Below are 20,674 nucleotides of genomic sequence, written 5' to 3'. Positions count from 1 at the left end.
TCATCATTTGATTGCTGCAGACGCAGGTACCGATTGTTCAATTTTTCATGGTAAGCAATTTACCCGGGGCAATTTATCGCTTTACAAATTCAAATTGGCTATTTTTATTCAAGGCACGGTTAAAAGTATCCAATTGCAGACAAAAATATAGTTTTTAGCAGGAAACTAGACCGAGGAAATTTTGTACTTTTTTGCTCGTGTACTGATATTGATAATGACAAGCAAAGAATAATGCAGCAACACTGATAAACTCAACATCATGAAACTTGAATGGTAAAGAAGACTTTTATTAGATCTCCCATGGTAGAAGTTCTTCATGGTAGAAGTTCTTCATATTCATGCTCGTTGCAGGCATTGGGTTTTTTGATAACCTCACATAAGTATATTGTTTGCCAATTTCATAGCTATATTCATCGGCTGCTGGCACAGCAACAGATTTCACTTCAAGGCATCCACCTGTGTTGTTTTCATGAAGACATTGGTACAAATGATGTAAATTTATGTACTTCTTGTCTACGCAGTTTTCAGACTTTTAAAAAACCAGACATAATCTTTTGCATATCAATAACAGAAACAGGATATATAAAATATCTCAATCATGGTTTTAAAATCATGCATTATATGATAATGAACTTTAGCATACATAATAAATGAATGTTTCAAGTAAATTGTCCAACATTTTTGTAATATAACATGATATTTGCCTAAGTCAAGCAGTCTTTTTCATTTCAGGTATTTCTCTGTATTTTTTGAAGTTTCAAACTGTTGCATACTTCAAAATTCAATATTTCTCAGTGGATAGATGATGAAGAGATTGGTAGACACTGGTTTCTGTTCATAGTGAGTAAAATACATTCTGTCCTGTTGTGTCATTTATTGTCTTTATTGGTAATTATAGCTTTGTAAATACCAGTGAATTTTGTGTCATTCCTCAGATTATTATACTGATAATGAATATGATTATCCAGCATTGTGGCCCAAGATGTTTTCTACATTAACAAATTCACTATCATTGCCAAAACTATAAAATAATAGCAATAATGTACGCCCTCCTGGCCCATAATGGACTCAAGCAAACTTTGCACTCCATAATGTACTCTGCTCCACCTCGTACATTATGCCGTGCAAAGTTTGCTTTCATACATTATGGACCTGGAGGTGGTAACATTGTTGCTTAAGTAAGATTCTTAATTATTTGATCAACACTGGAATATCTTTTGTTTCAATGATACAGTAGAACTTGCTCATATCAGCGAACAATCTGTGTACTTGACCTTGCCACAAACATAGTTGATCATCTGTTGGAAATTGTGTAAGGATACTATACTCAGAAAACATAAAAAGTTGAAATTTGGGTCAAATGTGATTAAAATCAGGTAGTGTATGGCAACATCTATACTTACACGGTATTCTCTTGCTGTCGCTGTTGTTGTAGTGAGAGGTGACAGCATGAAAGGCGACACCAAGAGAATACCGCGAAAGTATAGATGTCACCATGCATACTCTACATCTGATTTTAATCAGAGTCAAATTGGTCAAATGAAGACATACAAGAACTGTATAGGTAATCAGATATCGCATCAAATACATTTACAGATAATCAAAATCTTTTATTGGACAAAGTTTTTACTGTGTTACAAATGTCAACCACTCAGCTGCATATTATTTGTGGGGACAAATCAGTTTTCAAGCCTTTCTGTCAAGAAAGAACAGAAAATGTACAAATTAACAATAAAATGAAAAAAAGTTCACACAATTAAGAACACTCTTTGTTAAAGGAGCATTCATGCCAGGGCTGAAGGGTATTAGCTTGTGAATGAGAGGTTTATTGCACCCTGCGGCAGGTATACTACAAGATTTTGCTCAGTTGTGAGTTCAAAAAACCATGCACAAGCGAAAGCAAACTTGTGCGTATATGGAGTGAAGTGGTCACAACCAAGTGGTTATACCTGTTGCTGAGGTGGATAATTGCAATCCATATAATAACAGTATATGAAATTTTGGCTGAAACATTAAAAACGGGTTTTTCTGTAACTGAGAGCTTGCCCATGTTCCAATTCTGCTATATTTTAAATATAGATAGTGCTGTTGTTTTCACATCCCAACCAGTCAGATTGCTGTATTATCGTCATCAATATATTGGCGTAATATACTAGACATTATGACATTTTCACTGTTTGCTCTAAGTTACAGCTGGGCTAAACGTACAATTTACACATTTTCAGAAGTCTCAGATGCTACATGAAAAAATATCCAAATACACTTTGTCCATACGAAACTGTAGTATCGCTCTTTAAAGTCACAGTCAAAATATAAGAAACACACACTAACTGTACACACAATACCTGCTGCAATTGCATTAATTCGCATCAAATACATTTAAAGCATGATACAATAGTAATTGAACTTCCTTCAAAATAACTGTCCTTTCATCTAAAACCTTACCTGCACAAAAATCTCTCGTTTGTAAATAAAAGTTACTTCTTTAGCATGCCAGACCTTATGCACTACAATACATTCCTATGAGGCTTCTTTGCAAAAAAGTAAAGTTTTTTTATGACATATTTATTGCATATGTTGTATTTCAACATTTTAGTTTTGAATGCTTCTTACTTGTGAATATATCTTGTAATTAAGTACTGAAATTGTTATCATTAATTTTATGAATCATTTTTGCATAAAAACAATCCTGTTGAGGACCTATTCTTGTTGCAAAACACTTGGTACAAACTTGAATATCCATACATTCGCATATATTATCAAGCAAACAAGCTGTTGAATACACTTGCTCATTAACTGCATAATTAGTATTTCTTGTGAGATTTATAATGGTAAAACAGACTGGTACTCTACCACTACATAAATTGCTGATTGCATGTTCAATTTAAAATGAACTACAAATTAATATTAGCCTGATGCACAGAACACAAAAACTCTACTGACATAGATGTTGCTCATTGATGCTAGAATCTTTCTGAATTGAAATGTGCAGACTGCACTGATACTACATTGCTCTCAATTTCAAACCTACAAAACCACACATTCATGATCCAATATTCTTAATACGCCATTTTGCATAATTGTTCATACTTAAAAATAAAGGCACGTATCTTGTACATCTTAGGATAATGATGTGACAGTTTAGGAAATAACACAATACTGTTAGATTGCTTGTTTGTATACATAAAATGTAATTAGATTGCATTTCCTTCCTTTTTAATTTTTTTTGTCTGGCTACCTATTTACTTTTGCATGACTCACAATATTAAATTCAATTGTACCAATATAATTAGCTGTATCTCTTCACAGCTAGCTAGCAAGAGTCGACTAGCAAGCTTATTCTTTGTATTTGAGCATCCTGCAGTGTATGAACTAACATTACCACACCATGAGAGTAAAATATACTCCCAAAATGACAGAAAACCTTTGATAAGACATGTACCGGTATATATGACTATGACTGAAACACCACAAGAAAGTACGGTAGCAGTACATATTTCATAAAGCTGACACAAAAGTATAAACTTCAAAGTTTGCATTTATAAAAGAGCTATTAAAATCTCTTACTTATTATACACATTCTAAAAGCATACAACAATGTAATGATATACTCCGACACACTAGCATGTGTCTCATCTATCTTTGATACCTATCACCAAAGAAATGACAACCTTGTACCTAACAAGAATGACATGTTTTTTATCCATCAAATGGTTCTGTCTCAATAATGAGCACAGCATAGAAAGTACTTCTAGCCAATATGAAGAAATTATCCTCCTACCCTTGCATTGGAGAAAATACGCCTATCATATTGCCATTCATAGTCGACACAGGTAATGAGTGCCACTGGCTTTGATTTCAGCCTCGTTGAATATTTTAGAAAGCCTAGAAAGTTTACACATGTAGCAATATTGGTCTAAATCTCGAAGAGAAAGCATTAAAGTGATATTTTAAAATGTTTTATCAGTAATATTTTAACTGATGACCAAAGTTGACTTTGGCAATTATGCATGGCAAAGGTATGATCAAAGAACAAATAATGGTATCTGAGCACAATTCTAGGAACAGAATGACCTCGGACTACTACTTTCACAGAACGACTGGGTGGCAAACAATCTGATTAAAATCAGATGTAGAGTACGGCGATGTCTGTACTTGCGCGGTATTCTCTTGCTGTCGTAGTGAGAGGTGACAGCAAGAGAATACCACGCAAGAACAGACATCGCCATACTGTACATCTGATTTTAATCAGATTGGGTGGCAAAATACTTCCTAATGAAACATTTTATCTATTTTGTTCAGCCAAATTTATTGATGTATATAAAAATATAATCGCATTTTTCAAACAAAATTATCTAGCAAAATATAACTTGCAAACCATATTCGCCAATATAATAAAATGTGACAAAGGATAAACGTATAATACACTGTCAATAGTATTACATGAAAAACAGATTAACACCCAAACAAGGAGCTTAATCCACTACATGGTAGACTTTTCCCCTCTGTGAGCTAATTTTATCATAATGGAGTAAACTGAGGGAAGAAAGTTCAGAGGACTGTTGTGATGATGGTAGGATGATTACAAAATTTCAGGAATGAAGTTCAGGAGGGAGATAGATGGGTGATCACAAAACCCACTTGGCAAGCCAAAAACTACCGCGTACGCTCAAGAAATACCACCTGACTAGTGGGCTAGTCTACCTATATGGTGCTGTTTCTTTGGTAGTTGACATGTTCAGGTTATTAACTTGCAAATGAACAAAGCTGATGTTATTACCTGCTATGTACCATTAGGTATTTCTAGTAAAACCAAAATGTTTTTGTGAATTTTTTTTTATTTACTACATAAAATGAATGATAAACATGATTTCCTCACCTTGAGGATATCCAGACAGACCAAATGACAGTGACATTTGGATATTGCAACAATTCTGCAACTACACCTATTTGTTGAACAACACAAGCTCACATATCATATTTTATTTTGTGAATCTGTCTAATGACATTATACATTGTAAATTTAGCTGTTCTCAGCAAAGGTTCAATTGATATACATTTGAATGGTGGAATGATTTTTTTTATGCAGAGAATGTGTAAATCTTTTGAAAAAATTAGTCCACACATAATGTAATCATAAATCATACTGATAGAATTTCACTTGGTTTCACTACTCAGCGATAAAAAAAATTCACACAAGAAGGTCCTGTAGATTTGTCAGGAAGAATTCGGACAGAACATGATAACAAAACCGAGAGCTGTAACTTCTTTGCTGAATTTTTATTGTTTTTCTTTCAAACTCAATTCATTCCTGTGAACATACTTACTACAGGATGTTTATTATCTAAAACAGGAACAGCATGTTTAAGTTTGAACAGGAAAAGATAATGAACAGGTGCCCATGCCCTACACAAATATGACTGCCTCCAAGCAAGTTTGCCAAAGAGAGACCCCAAAAGGTGGACATGTAGTATTATGCACTACAATCTTGCTCATGTTGCCATCCATAGGAACAGATTGCTGATGTATTTGCTGCTTTCTTGTAATATGACCAGTTTTTCAAATGGGTAGGAAATTTCAAACGAAGTAAAACGTGAAACGTATAATTACCCATTCTTTTGCAACTGAATATTGCTGTTATACTAGTAGTGTAAAGGGTTACTTATATATTGAGTAGAATTCAAAGAATATCCGAGAAAACTGTGAGAAATGTTGGATGTCAACTGATTGCACTCTATGTAGCTGATGATATATCAATTTCATTATATATGATACTAAGAAGGAAACAATCATTGCATAATACTGCAAAGTAACTAAATTTCAATTCAGTTTTCAGACATGTAAAATTCTGTGCATACCAGTAAGTATAGCACTAGAAACATCAGCATGACTTAAGGATTACAATTTACATGAGAAATACAGGGCACCTATGAGTTCAACAGCACAGCTAACTGTTCAAATTTATGCCTATTCTGGTAGATGTAAACTTGTGTCTCCCAAAGCATTTTTACCAGCACTGAGTCGTTGGTCTCATCGAGCAGCACCTCAGCTGATAATTGGGGGTTAAATCGATAAAATGGCACATCTATCATATTGCACCATGCTCTGCTCTTGTCAACAGGTCTGTATGCAGATTCTGTTACCTAGAAGAAATGAAAGAGATAAGTCATGGTTAAACGAGTAAACGGGCCAAATTCAAGCACAGTCATTTTATCCTGCATTCTAACTTGATAATGTGACATTTTACCTTTACAGCACCAACAAGTGCAAAGACAGTCCAGAGATCCAGCGTCTCAAGGGCTTGATGATTCTCTATATTTGACTTCACAATAGCAGAAGAAGGTAGTAGAAGTGCACTAAAATCCTTACACTGTAGACTTTCATCACGCACACTACAATTAAGTGCCAGGTTAATTTGTAAAGTATACAAACCAATTACCTTTTGTCGGGTCATCTAAAAAACTTCAACTGTAGTTTGTAGTGAAACTTTAAAAACTACTGAGATTTGCTTCATGCTTAGTTAAAATATTTAGTGGAATTTGGAAAATGCTTGTATAAAATAACAATTGGACAAAATCATCAACTTTGTGCATTGTATATTTATTCATATGATGTACAGAGTAGTTGATTCAATTGAATACGCTTAAATAGCTGGACACGATTCTCTTCCTATTTCTAGATGGGATGGGTAACATGGAACATGAAATGATGAATACTTAGGGAAACGATTTCTATCTTAGATATGCTGTGAGCAACTTGTATATCATGACAGTGCTTACATGTATCAAGGATAGACATTTGACAAAACAAGTCATTATCAATGGCATGGTCCCACCATTAACAGATCTGATGATGAAGTGCTATTGGTCAAAATATATCTGGAAAATGATGGAATAATAAAAACTAACAAAACTGGATTTCATAAAAACAGCATAGCAACAATATGTTTTAACTCAGAGGTTTTTGAACTGCCATGAAGAAAGGAAATTTCAGAATTGGATTCAGATTAATTTCAGATTAAACTTCCAGAGCTGACATTCATTCTTACTGTCAAGCAAATGAACATGCGTTTATTAACCACATTTTGCCTGGTACAAAGTACAAGACCTGACATATTATAGCTCATTTTTATTCATCAAAACACCTTCAACGAAGCAAACATGGCCGTCTGTCAGCTATATTGGATCATTTTGCTAAAATAATTATATGCCCAAAGGTAAGCTACAGTGCGATGTCCTTGCATCAAGTTTGAAAGACACTTGTCAAAACCTGTCTCAGTATTGGCTGTAGACATCAAATAGAGGAAACAAAATGGCCATCATGCGGCCATATTGGATCATATTACAAAACAAATTGACGTGCATGATGTATGACATAGGGAGTAATCTTTGTACCAAGTTCGAAAGAAATCACTCCAGGCACTTCTGAGGATTTATGTGAATGGACAGATGCAAGGACACAACATGGACACAACCAAGTCCTCCATACTCTTGTCCACTGGGACTAATAACCACACACCATATGAATGTGTGAGCACAAAAAAATGTGACTAACACAGAGCAAACACAAAACTTTGTCAGTAATGCAGGGCTGTCAATGTTTTTCAGAATAGTAGGGTACAAGTGAAAGAACAGGAGGGTACAGCCTTGTGCGGAGCGAAGCGGAGCAAGGCGTGCGCGCAAGCGCACGCGGGGGGAGGTCAGGAGGGGGGTTTCCCCCTCCTGAAGCTGAAGCTTTTCTAATTATTCATCTTCAATTGGTGGCCTGTGGTGGCACTTTTGAGGGCAATTTACTGTCAAGTTTATTATAACTGAAGTATAAAAAGTAACATGAAATTGAATCTTGTGAAATAAATTATGGAAGACAAACAAAAGTACAGAGTTTATATGTTTATTGATATAACAGGTTATTATTATTTGCCTACAAATTGTTGAATTACAACCTGCTTAATAAAGATCATAATCTGAACCATAATCAGAATCACTGGAGTACTCATCTAAGCCCAAGGCTTGTATGGCAGTACCTCAATATTGTGTGATTCTCAGGCTGATGAAACAGTACATGTAGCTTCAGAAACTACATCTGCAAAAACTATTTCTTCAGATGTAGCTTTAGAAACTACACCTGCAGAAACTATTTCTTAAGAAACAACATCTGCAGAAAGTAATTCAATAATTGTAATACGTTCCCATTCAAAAACAGCTAATCGTATTAGAATTTAAAAAAATATTGTCCCCACTGCAAAACTGATGTCATAACGTCACGACAAAAAATTCCGATCTGCGTCTGGTTGATACTGCTGTAATTTTATTTTGTCTGTTTCAAGACCTCTCCTCAGAGTTACCGGCTATGAATTTCCAGTGTGAAAATTTACAAATGTAATGGCGTAAATACGAGACCATTACCAGTAGACGCTACGTCATACAAACAATTACAATACTCAAATTTACATCCGCTGATGAAATTGCGTGGCTTCGTTGTCAGTCGGCCTCTCAATCGACAAGATTGAGAATATGTTGATTTATTTACGTAGTAAATCCTTGCGCGTGAAAGTTAACGATCAAATATTTTCTCCTGATGACTATCATAGTATCTATTCTGATATCCCTCACAGTAGTCAGAGTTTTGTCGAAACCCACGCCTGCCAAGTGGGTATATAGCTCACTACATGCATGTTATATCCATATTAAAACATGGTTTACCGCCGCACTTACATGCAAGATACCGCGAAAGTATATAGTCAAGCCTAGCTAAATTTTGTGATTGCCCTAAACATTAAAAGATGTTGGTCTTGGTAAATGATTTTGAAGGATCGGAATACCGATATTTGCTTTTGAGGAAAGATTTCGGATGTCGGAAAATATTTATCAAACTTCAATACTCGGGCCTTCGAAACAACCACAGTACACAGCATGTACTACCGTATGAATACATTTCATAGAACGGCGGCTTGGTGCAAACAAATTCAGTGGTAGTCAAAACTCACTAAAAATTGTGTCAGTCCCCACAAAGTTTGTTTTGCGTTGAGTAAACGATTCTTACTCATTGTAAAGAGTGTTCACGATCTGCAAACGGGAAAACAAATCAAAATTCCAGTCGCTAAATACACGTAATGCTATGGCATTTTGCTCAGACGTCGGCGTGAAATCTACATTGCATGCTATACCATTGATGGATTGAAACCCCGATCACTGAAATTCCTCAGGAAAATAAAATGATTTACAAATATTGACATTACTTTTATATCCAGAGCTAGTGTGAGCCTAGCCTCTCGGGGTCTTTTTTGGACCCATAAACCCAACGTGGCTGTCGACTTTCGTAGCCATATCGATCGTGTACGTCCGAAAACCAATCAGAACATGTAAAGCTTTTTGACAGTACCTATTAAAACCAATCAGAAATCGGCTACCAACGAGCCTTAGGGGCTACGCCTCTATAGCACAGCGCAGCCAACGGTAGAATTTGGACAGGAAAGAATTCATAACGTGTGTAAAGATCATTATTACAGGCCTTGAATAGGGAAAACAGGCGGCGGCAAGACCTGTGTCAGACGGCGATTTGCCGCCGGTGACCGGCTATAATTGACAGCCCTGGTAATGTCAGAAAATGCTGACTTTTTATTTTTATAGATAAAATTATTCAGAGAAAACATACACATGAAAGATGTTACTTGGTGGGAAAAATAAATAAAAAAAAATATTAACCCAAAAAACTGAGCATAACAATTACACAACATACCTGCTCGAGCATAATTTCTGCCAGATTTTTAATACCAAACAAGGACTTTGCTGTATCAATGATTCCATCCCCCCAAAACACATCAACTCTTCCAACTTTCTTTATTGGTATTTTTCCGGTTCCAAGTGAAATGACAACACCAAGCTTTCTAACCATTTCATCTAAACCCTGAAAGTAAATTGAATGCATCGTGATTACCATTCCAAGCTTAAATAATCTACATGTATATTGAAGAATTATGTTGTGCATATCAAACAACAGCGGGGCACATGTTCAGTATTTAGATTTTTTAGGTAAAACAACTCAAAACAGATGGTAGTCTGAATGAAACCATATTGGCTACAATCATGTATTCTTGTGGAAGACACTTCATAAACGTATTAAAAAATTCTTTTTCTGAACTACAAATTCATGTCATGAGAACAATATAAGGTGATCTGAGTGTAAAATACTGACAGTCTTCACTGTAGAGTTTAGGTTTTCAGGAAAATGTGAGCAAACTCCTGTTCTCAAAATAGAGAGGAAAAATCAGAAGTTTGGATATGCAGAATTTCATTTTTAAATTTAATGGCTTATCAAGCTTAATACAGTTGAATATCAGCACTGTACCTGCTGCTTTAAATGCATATTATACTCATGTATTTCTGTCAACACATCCAATGTAGGATTGTTGGCAACAAGTCCACCATCTAGGAATCTACCTACTGATCTGAAATAGGTTGGTGCTGCACCACTTGACCTGGCTGCCATCCATACCAGTTGCTCTGAAATGAAAATCATTGCGCTTGTGACAAGCACTCATTTTTTTGTATAGAAACATGTCTGTGACTTTACTGATAGGACAAACTCTCATATACTGATGAAAACATTTGCTAAGATTTGAGAAGTACTGGGTACTCCCATGACAATGACAAGCTTGTTATTCTTCATGTAAACTATCTTTCTTAATCTCATTAGCCAATTAAAACTTTAAATTTCACAGATCATATCTATTTACCAGTATTAATGTGTTCAAAATTGAATATTCATTCACACTGTTTTCATGCAGATGTGCTACAAAATCTTTAGAAGCTCTGTATTCTATAGTATTATGGCCAGTCCATTGGGATGTAATATCATTCCTTCCTTCAAGTATCTCTTAGGAAGAAGGTCATCTTATCATAATACATGTAACAGATTTGCAAGCTCTATTGACGAAAATATAGAATGCTGAATGCTGAATACCAGAATAAAAATTAAACCAATGTCCTTACCATGAGGTTTTGGTGGTGGTGTAAACTTGGCTGGCTCTTTATTGACCAATTGATCAACAGAAGAAGTTGGAGGCGCTTCGAAATTCCTGAAGAAATGTAAGGCTGGAGGATTTCTGTCACCTAGGACACCTGTCACTAGTACTCTGTCAAGGAAGAATTTATCTTCTTTTATATTAAAGTAATAACTACAGTAGAAGTACCATTGAAGTGACACAGAGTATTCCAGCCTTATGTCTGGTTCTTAAAAATTTACAATTAGACTTACTTTGGGTGTTGAACTGCATCCATTGTTGTGTGTTCTCCGAACTCTTCCTTCATTACTCTTTCCAGAGGCTCTGATGCATATGGTCTCTTCCCTTGAAACACTTCATTCTTCAGTTTGAAATAGAACCCTTGAATTTCTCGTAAACTACGGCCTTGACAAATATGAAAATTGAAAATTACCAGTGGCATTTGCAAGTAAGTGTGGACTCAGAGGTACAATTACAATAGTATGCAAAATTGAGAATGCATGATACATTTCATAAATGAAGTGCAACATATGAGAGTATTAATTTGTGTAATTTCATGATAATAACTCACAAAGCCTTTAAGGGAAACATTTATGAATCAATCATTATATGTAACAGATGCTTATAGTTGGGCGATTACATGTACTTACCATGAACTATAGCTAGAGCTAATATACCACCAGTGCTGGTACCTCCAATCCAATCAAACATGTCTCTGATAGGCCGCCTAGCATACTGCTCAATTGCAAGGAGTAATTGGATTAGAATAAGTCCTCTAATGCCACCACCATCCAAAGAAAGGACAGTGTCAAAATTACGTTTTGCAGAAGCACTATCAACTTCGTCCATTGGCTTTCCTGCAGTGTGTCTCTTCATGGCTGCAGCAACAACATTTAATGCTAGGAAATCATCATATGCTGAAAGAAAAACAAAAGTATATAATTATGTTGCGAAAATAGTGCAAAGATTATATTAGATTGAACAACCCGCCAATCTGTCTTTTTTGAAAGGAAAAAACAAAGAAATTAGCACCTCTATGTATCTGACAAATTATGATTATTACAGATAGTAACTTGCATTCTAAACAATTTGGTTCTGAAAAGCCAATACATGACGTCATCATGATCAAGAAAAGGAATCAATGTCAATAAACTTTCTGAACAAAATGCTCCTGTACACCAAATTACCAAGACATGACAGAACCGAATCCTTGTATAGATACCTGGTCTTCACTAGTGTATTTTTGAGCTCATTCCCAGAATAACAAGCCGACAATCTGTCTTTTTTGCTAAGATTTGGCAAATAAGGTAAATTATTTTGGCAACCTTAGTAGTATCCTTTACAGCCCACTGTATGGCCGTCCATACTTTCCTTGAGCTTGTTCACCAGTGTTTTTGCTAAGGTTTGGGAAGATAGGTTGATGTGGTGGAAACCTGATACCATTTCTGCTGTCCCTTAATAAGATAATATATTGATATAAAAGGGGGAACCCTGGTAAACTCTACAGGGGTACTGAACCTTAACATAATCACCGTTCACTGTTTAAAATCTTGAAAATGTCAATTCTTCCATGCATGCAGACATTGTACATACACAATCCTTCCTGATGTGAAACGCACCTTGATTTTCAAGACTGGCATGAGACTGAATTGGGTCAATAGCATCACCATTGAACTGCCCGTCATGTCTACACCAGTCATTGCAACTTTTCATCAAAGCATGACATCTCTGAGCTCCCACCATGTTGAGGGCATACAAGATCTGACTCCGTACTTTGCTGTTCTTGGTTGAATTCAAAGCAAGCAAATGCCGTGGTGTGTTGTTCTGATTGTTCATGGCATTGACATCAGCACCAAACACTATTAGCATATAGACAAGGTCGAGGTCTTCTTTCTGAAGTCACAAGAAAATACCAATGCCAGATTATCCAATACTTGGACAGCTGACACAAATACATCTAAGAATGGATCATAAATGCATGGGTCATCATTGTTAACATACACCAAGCCAAGTCAGATTTTAACACATTTGGGTCAAATTTGCGTACAAGATGATAGCTGTTTTTTGAAGGGTTCTTTGTTTAATAAAAAGATTGATGAATTGTGATTCAAAGTAGTGTCAACGAGAACTCTAAGGATAAGATTCTTGAGTAATTGCAACAAAATTGTCTCTTGTAATGGTTAAATGATAGATCTATGTAGTATTTACCGATACCAGTAATTTGCACTAATAATAATTCATATACATCATTCCTGATAATCATGCAAAAATTGTCAATAAGTTCTTTGCTGTGATTCATTTGCCAATCCATAATTTATTTATACAGTGGTAAAACTCAACATGTACCTGCACAGCATGATGTAAAGGTGTGCTCCCATTTTGCCCTTTAATATTAACATTAGCCTCTGCACACAGCAGACTCATGATGCACTCACTTCTGCCCTTCATCACCATAACATGAAGGGGCGTATCTCCAGTTTTGCTGACTGCATCTTTACTGCAACCACACTGCAGCAACATTTCTATATCCTCAGCTCGTCTGGTCCAGTGCAAAACTGTGCCTCCATAGCGCGCATCCCTAAATTCCGCAGAGCGTGGATTAACTTCTAGAAGAGCTGCTATACTCCTGTGAAATATCCAGTACATTGTTTTACATCAACACACTTTATTATTCATACTAGTCATAGGTACATGTAAATCTTTAAGACCTTTGTGTTTGACTATGGAAATTCTTTACAATTTTTCGACAAACACTGAAATCTTCGAACCCCTTCCTTATACTGAAATAAAATTATTAATAATGCAGTTTCACAATATATGGATAATACACCAGTATGTATGTATGCAAGGATACTAATGTACCAAAACAGAAATAAAAACACTTAATCATCTCACAGACACTTTACAGCATCACGTCATTTTGTCAAAGGACTTTTGATGGTAGAAATCTCACAGTATTCCTATTACTTACTTTGTGCTGGATGATTTCATTGCATAGTGGATTGGGTACCCAATACGACTGATGATACCGGAATCAGCTCCAGACCTCAGCATGACACGAACATTGGCATACTTATTTTCCCTACATGCAATATGTAATGGTGTCTCACTGGCAAAATTCTGACTGTTCATTGCCTGAGGATCTACGCTGGCCAACATCTGTGTTAAACATGAAAATATTGTGTTTTTTGTTAATCCTTATAAGTAATAAAAAGTTTGTGATCATTGAAGTATAAGCAACATAACAAACTGATTTACAAATTAATCAGTCCTCTCTCACATCAAAAAATCACTATGCCACAATCTTTACAGTAGGTTGCTACATATGAAGTATGACACAACTAGCTGTGCACAAGTCCAGAAGACTAACCTCAACAATTTTTTTATTGTCACTTGTAGCTGCAGCATGGTAGACTGTGTCTCCATTTGTGTCTTGAATATCCATTCTTGCTCCAGACTCAAGAAGCGCCTTCATGCATTCCACATTTCCTGCCATGCATGCCAGATGTAAGGGAGTTCTCTTCATGTCACACTGTGTGCTATTCAAAAATCTTTGAATGGAAAAACAAAAACTTTATCTACATGCTTTTGTCTCTTGGGTCATGAACTAGTACACACTATTTAAAGTGCTTTGTGAAATCCATCACAACAACACTTTCAGTCGCAAGTCAAGTCTGAAGACGAGTTGTGATATAGTCATTACATAGCAAGTATTTTCCAAGCAATGGGCAAGTTGTCTATCATTTCTAGTTGTTTGTATACAGAGCAAATGTGTGATAATCTCTGAGTCTACAATACCTTCCCTGAAGTTATACACGATTTCAAAGATAGCACAGGCCCAGAAATTTATCTCAGACAAAATTACACTACTTTTTGAGAACAAAAATTGATTAAATCTAAACAGAGCGCAAACTGTAAGACCTATCCAGCTGGGCATGCCTGACCCTGGATTTGCAATGCTTACAGAACCGAATGTTCAATTTTATGTAATTCCTTTGGAATATATGGACATTACTATTGTGTTTTCATTGTTCAGATTATTATCATTGTAGTCTATGTTGAAAGACTGATTTTATTTCATGACTTTTGGAGGCTTAATGTGTGGCTTGGATGCAGCACTTGACCCCTTTTTTTGCAAAGAATGTCTACCGATACCATTCCCTTGAGATAAAGTCCTGAAAATTATTATTATCTCTTAGCTGGGCATATGTCTACCACCATATTGTGGTATCACTATTTTAGACAAAGGTTGCCTTCGTGAAGTGATAATCACTAAGTAAAGTTTTGAGTCAGTGCATCCTTGTTGTTGACATAGTTGACTTTATTCACATCGCTGAAGTATTCGCGAGGTAATCTTCAACAGAAAAGTTTTTACATTTTTTCTTTGCACGTCCCGAAAGGTCCTCTATGCTTACAAGTGGCTTGATTAGCCCATGGTCCAATATGAGGAGGCGCTAAATGTAAACGTAAATGAGTAAATGGTAGTGGTAGAGTTTTGCCACTGTTCACAGCTTAGATGAGGAATAGCAAAATCTAATTTGGTCACCTTCAGTATTAAAGGCTAGACATTAACTGCAAAGACAGTTTCTAGAAACTTTCCTTTCAAACATTTTTTGTTATGAATGGTACTGTAGTGTAAAAATGAGTTAACATTGCTCATGCTTATGCCCTGAATAAATCACAACAACTATACCCTTGCAAGATGGGGCATTATCAAGCACAAAAACAATGGTTTGAAAAACGATAAGCACCAGGCACTAACTTTGAAATCTTTAAGCAGAGTCATCGGCAAAACTGACGCAAGCTCTTGCATAATGTTGATTCTCCGACACAAAATATTGAAGTTTACCTGCTGATCTCATTGTTCCTTAAGCAATCTGAGACACCACAGTGGACGGCAATATGTGCTGTTGTCCATGACGTGTGATTTCTGATGCAGTCACATAATTTCTGCAGTGTCTTTTCATTGTAGCAGCTGAACGAGGACATGTATATTGGCTGCAATTTCTGTTGCAGAGTCAGGAACTCAGACCTAGCCTGTGTCAGGTCTGAAAGTCGGAAAAGACTGGAACAGAAGAAAACATGAGTGAAATATGAATGTTTATACATCAATTTCCAGTATAGTACGATTACCAGTTGGTTTTTCAAGCAAAATCAGTTCAGAATTTTGTGTGTATCTTGTGTTAGCAAACCCTTTGTATTTTATGATAAACTGAAAATCTTTCAAATTTACAGCTCTGATTGCCAATGAGAGTAAAATATACATGTGCATGAAGGTTTTCTAAAGTAAAAATCCTTAGAGAAAGATTTACCTGAATGGTTTTTGATTCACTGCTGGGTTATAGAGAACGCACTCCAACTCTGTCCTCATAGGATCTTTCAGTAGCTGCATGTAGGTGTCTCTACATACCACAGTCATAGAGGAAAACCTTTGAGGACTATCCAGTTGTTTGACAGTGTATGCATAGGTAGCTGTGAGAGGTATCTGGCCCATCACATTGTTGAGCATGCTGGAAGCTGCTTGCTTTAGGAAATTCATTTTTGTCTTGCGTCTTCTTGCACCAAATGGTACTATGATCCGGATTCAATATCCAATACGTGTAAAAGTGGCAGCCTGTTAATAGATCATTTTTGGACAAAAAACAAAGAGATCTAGCTTTTCAAATTGTTTTATTGGTGCTGCAATGTCCTAAAGGTCAGACTTCATCAGGTGGACGTTAACGGAGCAAACAACTAACAAACTATGGTATGTGCCAATGAATCTACATCACAACAAGTATCAGAACAAACATATCAAAGTTAATGGACATTTATTAGGGAGCAATGCAGGTGATATAATAAAAAAATGTTCTATGCGATCAATTTATTGTAAGGATTTTAGGCCATGTTGTTTTACTGTTTCAACATCCAAATGTTGATATGTATTACACTGAATTAAAACTAATATATGGTATATGATTTACTACATATTCATAACAAATTATAGAATTAAACCTACATAACAATTGAGTCACATGGTATCATATTTCAGTTAAAAAAATAAATACAGATTAAACAAACCACTAAAAAAAACTACATATTGAGCTATAAACTTCTGCTCTATGCCAGTATATAACCAAACAAGATCAACCACACCTATCATTATCACCACATTCAACCCTAACTCTATGTACATATCAAACAAAGCTCACTTCTTATGCGTCAATAATTAAGCAACAAAGACTTGCATGATCAATTACTCAACATTAACACACCAAAAACAAATGTGTCTACTTCAAGTGAAGAATATATTTACACCATGTACTGCATGAACTCCATGATTTTACATCCACTAAACAAGCTCTGTACACTTTAAAAAATCACTAAACCATAGATCAAAACACCGCCTGTATATTAACCCTTTTCCTGCCAAGTCCATATTTCACCATCAGGTCAAGATGGTTAAAATTAATGAAACACAACATATTCAATATGGTGTATTTTAACATAATACTGTACATTTGAAAGCTGATGAAAACATAAATACTGTAAAGTTGATTTTTTTGGACCAAAGATGCTATAACAGACCAAGCCAAGTGGGTGAAAATACGTCATGTTTCGGCTAAATACCGCTTTTTACTGACTTGGCTGATGGGAAAGTGATGCATTTATTATTACTGTCTGGCAGGAAAAGGGTTAAAGGACCATTGTTCATCTCATACCTTATACAAAATTAAAACCTGTAAGTATGGGGTAAAGCATATCAGTAAAATAAAGCAGGTTTTCACCTGTGATTCAATTGTCATTTGTCAATCTGTTGTTAATCCAGTCTACAAATTGCCATACGTCTTCATATCAACACATGATTCATGATAGTACTTGTCAGCATGAATGGATGATCTGTCCTGAGTAAGTGAGTCTGAATTTCAAATTCGGAATTTAAATTGGTATTATCATTGTGGATATCACATGAAACCCACCTCTGAAATCATCAGTTTTATTTCCAACAATCCTCTGGATATACCTAACATAGTACAAAAGCATCTCATTTGCAATTAAGGCAATTTTTTTCATGAAGTTGGAAGATTAGTAACACAAATATTCACCTTGTAATCTTTTGCTTATATCTAGTTGAATACTCTCAGCAGCTTGTCATTTTCCCTTTTACAATTACATAGATAGTTAATTACATTATGAAATGCAAACTTTAACTCAAATTTATCCAGTTTATAACATTTTAATGACCATCACTCTTCAACAATTTATTGGGAAAATTTACCTTTTCCCAAAAAATTTTCTTAATCACTTTTGGAAATGTATCCACACAAGCAATGGCCAGCAATTACAGAAGAGATTCAAGTCTCAATAGCTATACCTATGCCCATTTTACTGGTGCAATATTTGTAAAACAACTTAATCCTTACCAAAACAAATGAAAGTTGATTACGTTTCCACTTCAGTGAGGTCCCATATTACTGAGTCACTGCTCTGATCTGTATCTATACCATCTGCTCACAACACGTGTGTAACTTCTATTATGGGGTATCTAAAATCACAATTGATGTACATTATTAAACTATTCAGGCAATTGAGATGTGGTCTATTAAAGCACAATATTCTGGGTTTGCCTACAACACACAAAACTGTGGCACATAAAACATGAAATCACATGTGACTCAAGTAAACAAGCTAACACCAAATTCCTTTCTAGCTGTGTATATGTTGTATCTTTATCAAGTAAATATTTGATATTGTCACTTTTTTGCAAAGCATGTCAACCAATACCATTCACTTGAGAGACAGCCCTGAAAAATATTATCATCACTTAGCTGGGCATATGGCTACCACCATATTGTGGTATAACTATTTAGACAAAGGTTGCCTTGGTGAAGTATGTTTGTTTGTCATGAGTGAAAGAACATAACTTCAATTTCAGATGGCACGGCACTAACTTCAAGCACGAGATGAAAACCTTAATCAAAAGGCCAGCAGCTGTAACATTTTTTTCTCTCACTATTTTTATTTAATATGTCTATTGCAAGTTGCTGTTCTACTCCCTATAAAGCATGTTGTAATACCTACTGTACTATTCATCTTACATCTTATCACACAGTATCTTTACATGTAAAACGCACCATTATTGTTTATAGTTGAATTCTAGCCCAGATCAGAATTCACTTGTCAACAATATCATTGCAGTCTACACATGTACAGGCTGAGTTGACAAGCTGAATACTTTGTATCTAAACATGATTTGGGGAGTATAGTAGAACAAGAAACCGTGGTTGCAGTTAAAAACAAAAAATAGTGCTAGAAATTATCAAAAGTTACAGCCACTGGGCTCTTGAATAAAACTTCATGTATGAATCAACGATGGTACTGAGATTGTATAGAAAGATTTGAATGTATACAGTACAAATGATAAGTGCATTTTATCTGATCACCCACTGAAAAACCCAACATAAACATGCCTAATTTGCAATACAGTAATTTTAAAACATATTACTATCTAAGAAACAAATGCAGGTTTACAAATTTTATGACCCCAACCATCGTTTGTTTGCATTTCTTCACCTTAGTATTTGTTCATATATTGTCTGTCTGATTTAAATTTCTCACTTTCCCCACAATGGAAGCTTGTTCTCACTCGTAACTAAACTACAGGTACACAATCTGGTCACGGTGGTGGAGCATACTTTAATGATTCATCAGTGCAGCTTTATCAAGATAGGGAGATTGCTAGGACTCGTGCACTCGACAGACTCAGGCACCGTGTAGTTCATATTATTCTCATCAATACCTTTGCATATTGCTTGACCGCTGCCATGCCAATACTGTTTTATATTGTCAAGTTGTGTAAGCAGGCAGTGAACTAGCTGCAGTAATGTAGCTCGAGGTTTTGCCCGGGCATATGGGTTTGCCTTCCGACCTACCCAGGCATAACTCGAGCTACTGCTGCAGCTATAGCTCTGCATGGCAGGGCTGTGTGTTAACGGCGTTGTACGGCCCCCACCAACGCACAGCCCTGCCATGTAGAGCAGAGCTACAGCTAGCTAGAGCTGCAGTCATACTCATCATCATAGACCATCCAAAAAACGGAGGGTCTACGCTGCAGTGCAGTGGCGAATGTGAGGGTCTAAACACAAAACTGCAACAGCACATGTCACCCATTTTCGCAGATTTGTGTAATTGGCAGAGAGATTGTACTACCTCGGCTGACAGCCAAGGTTGCTATTCGCTGTACAGTCATGACAGTGGAGTCTAGCGACATTACTTTCACTTTGCTTTTCGTTGCGAAGGCGGCCACTTGAGGTCTGGACCACAGTCCCATGCGCATAGACCAAAACACCTCGACTGATGCAAAACAATATGCAACCTGGCATCTGTCGGATAATCATGGTGGTAGATCGATCAAACTCTAAGTCCTTTCTCTTTACTTACACGGTAACAGTATTGAGACACTTCGTCTGGTGGAATGGCGGTGTCACGATGACATTCAATTGGCGTGTTTACTTCCTGTTCACTGATGCCGAGTCTTTTATCCCACAAGTCCTTTCGATTGGCCGTCTGTACCATGGGGGATGGTACGTTCAGGAAGTAACTAATCCTATTTATGGAAAAGCTCTGGTATCATTGTAAAAAATTATCATAACTAATTTATAACGTGAGAATGTTATGCTTGCCATGGCCTTC

The 20,674-nt window shown here is 36.1% G+C and overlaps 1 protein-coding gene across 1 annotated transcript; it reads right to left on the bottom strand.

Annotated features, from left to right (window-relative positions):
• Positions 1-1,589: 1,589 nt before the first annotated feature.
• LOC139151833 (85/88 kDa calcium-independent phospholipase A2-like) lies at positions 1,590-20,551 on the bottom strand. The gene is made up of 14 exons (XM_070724840.1): positions 20,423-20,551; positions 18,406-18,527; positions 16,315-16,616; positions 15,852-16,067; positions 14,373-14,553; positions 13,974-14,161; positions 13,349-13,628; positions 12,622-12,895; positions 11,653-11,919; positions 11,257-11,407; positions 10,992-11,134; positions 10,348-10,502; positions 9,739-9,906; positions 1,590-6,143 (listed from the first exon to the last, which is right to left on the bottom strand). Exons 3-14 carry the CDS (start codon positions 16,539-16,541, stop codon positions 5,928-5,930), a joined length of 2,466 nt encoding a protein of 821 aa, XP_070580941.1. The 5' UTR covers positions 16,542-16,616; positions 18,406-18,527; positions 20,423-20,551; the 3' UTR covers positions 1,590-5,927.
• Positions 20,552-20,674: the final 123 nt, after the last annotated feature.

The sequence above is a fragment of the Ptychodera flava genome, chromosome 15, assembly GCF_041260155.1.
Source record: "Ptychodera flava strain L36383 chromosome 15, AS_Pfla_20210202, whole genome shotgun sequence".
NCBI lineage: Eukaryota > Metazoa > Hemichordata > Enteropneusta > Ptychoderidae > Ptychodera > Ptychodera flava.
Note: the sequence above shows the minus strand (reverse complement) of the source record. Positions and strands in the feature narration are given on the sequence as shown.